Source organism: Canis lupus, chromosome 9, assembly GCF_003254725.2.
Source record: "Canis lupus dingo isolate Sandy chromosome 9, ASM325472v2, whole genome shotgun sequence".
In the NCBI taxonomy this organism is placed as follows: domain Eukaryota; kingdom Metazoa; phylum Chordata; class Mammalia; order Carnivora; family Canidae; genus Canis; species Canis lupus.
Genome location: NC_064251.1, coordinates 22,809,179 through 22,815,663, shown reverse-complemented (window position 1 = coordinate 22,815,663; position 6,485 = coordinate 22,809,179). Strand labels below are relative to the sequence as shown.

The following is a 6,485-nucleotide window of genomic DNA, read 5'->3' as shown; positions in this document are numbered from 1 at the left end:
AAATTTAACATAGTAACCATTTAAGTGCACTGTTCACTAGGCTGAAGCACATTCACTTTGGTGTGCAATCTCTAGAAGTCTTTTTAACCTCCAAAACTGAAACTGTCCATTAAAGAACAACTTTTCCATTCTTTTCTCCCTAGGCCTCTGGTAACCACTTTTTCACTTTCCGTATTGATGAATTTGACCAACATAGGTGCCTCATATAAGTGGAATCATACACAATATGTCTTTTTTATGAATGGCTTATTTCACTTAGCATAATGTCCTCAAGATTCACCCATGTTATAGAATATATCAGGATTTCCTTCCTTTTTAAGTCTGAATAATGTTCCATTGGATGTATATACTACAGTTTGTTTATCTATTTATCCATTGATGGACATTTGGGCTGCTTCCAACCTTTTGGCTGTTATGATTAATATAACCATGAACTTGGGTGTACAAATATACTCTTCAAGATCATACTCTAAATTCTTTGGGTATATACTTAGAAGTGGAATTGCTGGGTTACATGGTAATTTTATTTTTAGTTTTTTTGGTAACTGCCATACTGTTTCCCATAGTAGCTGCACTATTTTACATTTCTACCAACAGTACACAAGGGTTCCAATTTCTCCACATCCTTGCTAGCACTTTTTTTTTTTGAGACTATACAGTCTTGTGGGTATGAGGTTGTTTATCAGTTGTGGTTTTGATTTGCATTTCTGTAATGACTAGTGACGTGAAATGTCTTTTCAAATGTTTGTTGGCTATTTGTATATCTTCTTTGGAGAAGTGTCCATTCATTCATGTCCTTTGCCCAATTTTCAATTGCTGTTGAGTTGTAGGAGTTTTTTATATAGTCTAAATATTGGTTTCTTATCATATATATGATTCACAAATCTTTCTCCTAATCTGTAGATTGAATTTTCATTTTGTTCATTGATCCTTTGATGCACAGAAGTTTTAAATTTTGATATAGTTTAATTTATGTGTTTTTTACTTTTGTTGTATATGCTTTTGGTGTCATATCCAAGAAATCACTGCCAAATCTAATGTCATGAGGCTTTCCCCTTATTTTTTCTTCTAAGAGTTTTACAGTTTTAGCTCCTAACTCTAGGTTTTTTATCCATCTTCACTTAATTTTTGTGTATGATGTAAGGATCCACATTCATTCTTTTGCATGTGGATATCTGCTTTTCCCAGCATCATTTGTTGAAAAGAGTCTCCTTCCCTATTGAATGGTCTTGATACTCTCATTAAAAATTATTTGACCTTATATAGAGGTTTCTTTCTGGACTTTTCTTCTATTTCACTAGTCTATATTACTGCCTTATGTGAGTATCATACTATTTTGATTAATGTAGCTGTATAATGTAATTTGAAATCAGGAAGTATTATGCCTCCAGCTCTGTTCCTTTTTTTCAAGATTGATTTACTATTCAGAACCTTTTATGGTTTCATACAAATTTTAGGATGTTTTTTTTCTATTTCTGTGAAAAATACCATTAGAATTTTGATAGAGATCACATTGAATCTGTAAATTGCTTTGAGTAGTATGGGCATTTTAATAGTACTGATTCTCCTAACTTATACATATGGAATACTTTTCCATATATTTGTGCCTTCTTTAATTTCTTTCATCAATGCCTTCTAGTCTTCAGTACACAGATCTTTCATCTCTTTGTTTAAATTTATTCCTAAGTATTTTATTCTTCTTGATGCTATTATAAATGGAATTGCTTTCTTAATTTCTTTCTTTTTTAAAAAATTTATCTTTATTTACTTTTACGTTTTTATTTTAGAGAGAGAGCAAGAGAGAGAGCAGGGAGGAGGGGCAGAGGGAGAAGGAGAGAGAGATAATCTTAACAGGCTCCATGCCTAGTGCAGAGCCCAATGTGGGGCTCCATCTCACCACCCTGAGATCATGACCTAAGCTGAAATCAGGAGTCTGATGCTTAACTGACAGAACCACCCAGGCCCCTTAATTTCTCTTTCTTTTTTTCTTTTTTTCTTTTTTAATTTTTTTAATTAATTTCTCTTTCTGATAGATTGTTGTTAGTATATAAAAATGTAGCTGATTTTGTATATTGATTTTTTATCCTGCAACTCTACTAAATTTGTTGATGAGTTCTAATCATTTTCTTCTAATTTTTTTCTTTTGGTGGAATCTTTAGGGTGTTCTATATATCATATCATGTCATCTGCAAGTAGAGACAGTTTTACTTTTTTCTTTCTTATTTGGAAGCTTTTTGCCTCTTTTTCTTGTCTAATTGCTCTAGCTGGAACTTCTAGTACTATGATAAATAGAATAAATAAAAGTGGGCACCCTTCTCTTTTTTACTAATCTTTTTTTAAAAGATTTTATTCATTCATTCATAAGAGACACACAGAGAGAGGCAGAGACATATGCGGAGGGAGAAGCAGGCTCTCTGTGGGGAGCCTGATGTGGGATTTGATCCCAAGACCCTGGGATCAAGCCCTGAACTGAGGGTAGATGCTTGACCACTAAGCCACCCAGGTGTCCCTCTTTTTCCTGATATAGAGGAAAAGCTTTCTAGTCTTTTACCACTGAGTATGATGTTAGTGTGGGCTTTCATATATGGCTTTTATTAGGCTGATGTAGTTCCCTTCCACTCCTAGTTTGTTGAGTGGTTTTGTTTTCTGTTTTTTTTTTTATTATTATTATGAAAGTGTTATATTCCATCAAATCCTTTTTTTCCATCTATTGAGATAACCATGTGTTTTCTCCTCTTTGTTCTGTTATGTGATGTATTACATTCATTGATTTTTGTCTGTTGAACCATCCTTACATTCTAAGATAAAATCCCACTAGGTCATGGTGTATATAATCCTTTTACTATACTGTTGAATTCTGTTTGATAGTATTTTGTTGAGGAATATTGCATCAATATTCATCAGGGATACTGGTTTCTAGTTTTCTCATAGTGTTTTTGGCTTTGGTATCAGGGTAATGCTAACCTCATAGAGTGAGTCTGGAAGTGTTCCCTCCTATTTATTTTGTTGGGAGAGTTGGAGGATGATTGGTTGTAACTCTTCTTTAAGTATTTGGTAGTATTTGCCAGTGAAGCTTCTGGTACTTGGATTTTATTTGTTGGGAGGTTTTTTATTACTAATTTAATCTCCTTGTTAGTTACAGATCTGTACAGATTTTTCTAGATTTTTCATGATTCATAGATAGATTTAAGATTTTTCTGTTTCTTTATGATTCATGATGGATTATGTGATTCTAGGAATTTATCCATTTTATCTAGGTTATCTAATTTTTTTTGCATATCTCATATGTATTAGTCATTCTTTTAAACAGCTATGCAATATTCCAGACTATGATCATACCACACTTTATTCAATCATCCCCCTGTTGATAAATCCTCAATTGTTTTTAGTTGGTGCTTTTGAATAAAAAAAAATCATAGAATTTTAAGCTAATAGGGGACTTTAAAGGAGTCCAGCTTTAGGTGATTATGAGAACTAAATTGAACTAATTAAACTAAGCAGGCTTCTCAAACTAGTTCTACCATTAAGTGATTCTGTGACCTCAGAAAAGTCACTTAATCCCTCTGAACATTGGTTTATTCATCTGCAAAATGAGATGATCTCTCAGACACCCCTGGGCTAAAATTGTGTAATTGCTCTACCATATCCTTCATTCCTTAAGGGCATGATCTGCCATGTCTGATCCATTTTAGTATTCTAGGTAGTGCCTTCTGCACCATCCTGAATGTGAGCACTCAGTAAATGCTTGTTGAATCAAGGAAGGAATGAATGATGGGCAGTGTATTGTAGTGATAAACAGCCAAATTTGCATTCTACCCAACTCACTTGTCATTTTACTTTATACTTTTTTCTCAAAAGGAGCTCTTAGGTAGTGCTACCTGAAAATGGTCAGTAGCTAAAATCAAAGGAACAAGAAGACAAAACATTTCCATTTTTGTTCTGTTGTTAAAGGGTGTCTTCTGGGTTGGATCAGATCTCTAGAGGAAATGTTGGGAAAACTGATTCTCTGATTACACGTTATCCTTTTTCATGCTTTCCAAACTTGATTTCCATTAACCCTTGAAAGAATAAAGCATTGTAATCTTAACCAAAGTATCCATTCATCTTTTGAGGGACACTGAGGCTCCTTCCACAGTTTGGCTATTGTGGACATTGCTGCTATAAACATTGGGGTGCAGGTGTCTCAGCTTTTCACTGCATCTGTATCTTTGGGGTAAATCCCCAGTAGTGCAATTGCTGGGTCATAGGGCAGTGCTATTTTTAACTCTTTGAGGAACCTCCACACAGATTACCAGAGTGGCTTGTACCAGTTCACATTCCCATCAACAGTGCAAGAGGATTCCTCTTTCTCCACGTCTTCTCCAACATTTGTTGTTTCCTGTCTTATTAATTTTCACTGAACATGAGAGACTCCTGACTCTGGGAAACGAACAAGGGGTAGTGGAGGGGGAGGTGGGCAGGGGGATAGGATGACTGGGTGACGGGCACTGAGGGATGCACTTGACAGGATGAGCACTGGGTGTTATACTATATGTTGGCAAATCAAATTCCAATAAAAAATATTTTAAAAAAATCTTAACTAAAGTATTTTTAATAGAAAAGAATTAACTTCAGTTCCCTCCAGTTCTTTTTAAAAAAGGATTTATTTATTTATTTTAGAGGGGGAGAGAGACAGACAGACAGACAGACACAGAGCAGGAGGGAGGAGCAGAAAGAGAAGGAGAGAGTCCCAGTCAGACTCTGAGTTAAGCCCAGAGCCCAGTGCAGGGCTTGATCCCCTGACCCAGAGATCACAACATGAGCTGAAACCAAGAGTCAGTCGCCTAACTGACTGAGCCACCCAGGAGCCCCTGGCTTCCTCCAGTTCTAATTTCAAGAAACCACAAATTAATCCTAATCATTGTCTAAAATCTGCCCAGATTTATTAAGCATTTCCTGATGCTGTATTTAAATATGTGTACATTCATTGTATGTTAAACTTACATTTGTTGTGTAGTATGTATAAATGCATGTGTATGTATAATAAATGTATGTATTTCTAAGTGAAAATTTTATTTTATTTTTTATTTTTTGAAAATTTTAAACCAAATTCGTTACGTTATTATCTTCACTTTCAGTTTAGAAACTGGAAAAAGAAAAGTAAAATTTTCTATCTAACCAAAAGTATATTTCCTCAGAGAGTCTTCCCTAACTTATAGCTCTCTTGCTTTACTCTTCAAGGCTACATATAAATGGAAGAGTGTAATATACTAGTTTATGTTACCACAGTTTGAAGATAGCCTGAAAGAGCATTCCTCTAATAGACTTGAAAAAAATACATCATATTCTGGCTCTGGATTCAGAGTTCCCGATTTCTGTAACTCTATGGAAACATTTTGTGAGGTCAAGATTTGGAAATAGAGCCTGTGCCACTTCTGAGGCCCTATATAACTGCCTTTGCTTTATCTTTCTATGGGGATTAACATCCATTGGATCTGATTAAATTTCCTAGACAGCAATGTGGGATATCCAAAACAGACTAAAATCTTTAGTGACTTTTTATGAAATACATATAAAGAACACACTCAATGAAGAAGAATAGGTATGTTTGTTGCACCAAATAAAATTTAATAGACCTTGGTATATTAATTCCCTTTCATAAAAACTGCAGCTTGCAGAATGGTGGCATAGAGGAGGTGTACATATCTGAGAAGGACAGATGGTTCTTCTGTGGCATCGGTGGCACTGAGTCATAGAGAGTAAATTCACATGCGTCCTGAAGGCAATTTCTTGAGTTAAATTTATATTTTGGCAACCTCAGTGGGGAGAATGAGGTCTTTCCAGAATTGAATGGAATCAGATAGATCTGTGAGGCCCAAATGTGTGGTATCCCCCACAACAAAATCCAAATAAAAGTTCAAGAATTTGTTAGTGGTCCATGATTAGTGGAAGAGAAAATTAGTTCATGAATTGATTTGGAAGTTGAAACTTCAAATCAAAAATCAACAACCTGGCTTTTAGCAGGTGGGCTCACAACAGGTGGGCTGGCAGCAGGTGGGCTGGCAGCAGTAGGAGCAGCAGGCTGGGCGGCAGCAGGACTGTCCACAGTAGGATGGGCGGCAGCAGGAGGCCTGGGCATGGTGCAGCTGGCAGCAGGTTGGGGGTGTGCAGCTCACCACGCAGCAGGGGGGCAGGCAGGTGTCCTCCACGCGGCAGTCAGGGCGGCACCACCTGACTCGGCAGCTCATAGCTCCACTGCCACCCTCCTGGCCACCACCAATGCCACAGCCAGTCCCACAGCTGGGCTGGCAGCAGCTGGTCTGACAGCAAGTTGGCTGGCAGCAGCTGGTCTGGCAGCTGGTTGGCTGGCAGCAGCTGGTCTGACAGCAGCTAGGCTGGCAGCAGCTGGAGCCACAGTTCCCACTGGTGGAGCAGGTGGGAAATCCACAGAAGCTAGTGGAGCAGCAGGCCATGGTCAGAACTTAGGTTGAGAGCTGGGTTGCTAA

At 37.2% G+C, this 6,485-nt stretch overlaps 1 protein-coding gene across 1 annotated transcript; it reads right to left on the bottom strand.

Moving 5' to 3' along the window:
- Window positions 1–5,102: 5,102 nt before the first annotated feature.
- On the bottom strand, window positions 5,103–6,485 carry LOC112655327 (keratin-associated protein 9-3-like). The gene has a single exon (XM_035721388.2). It carries the CDS (start codon window positions 6,450–6,452, stop codon window positions 5,997–5,999), a length of 456 nt encoding a protein of 151 aa, XP_035577281.1. The 5' UTR covers window positions 6,453–6,485; the 3' UTR covers window positions 5,103–5,996.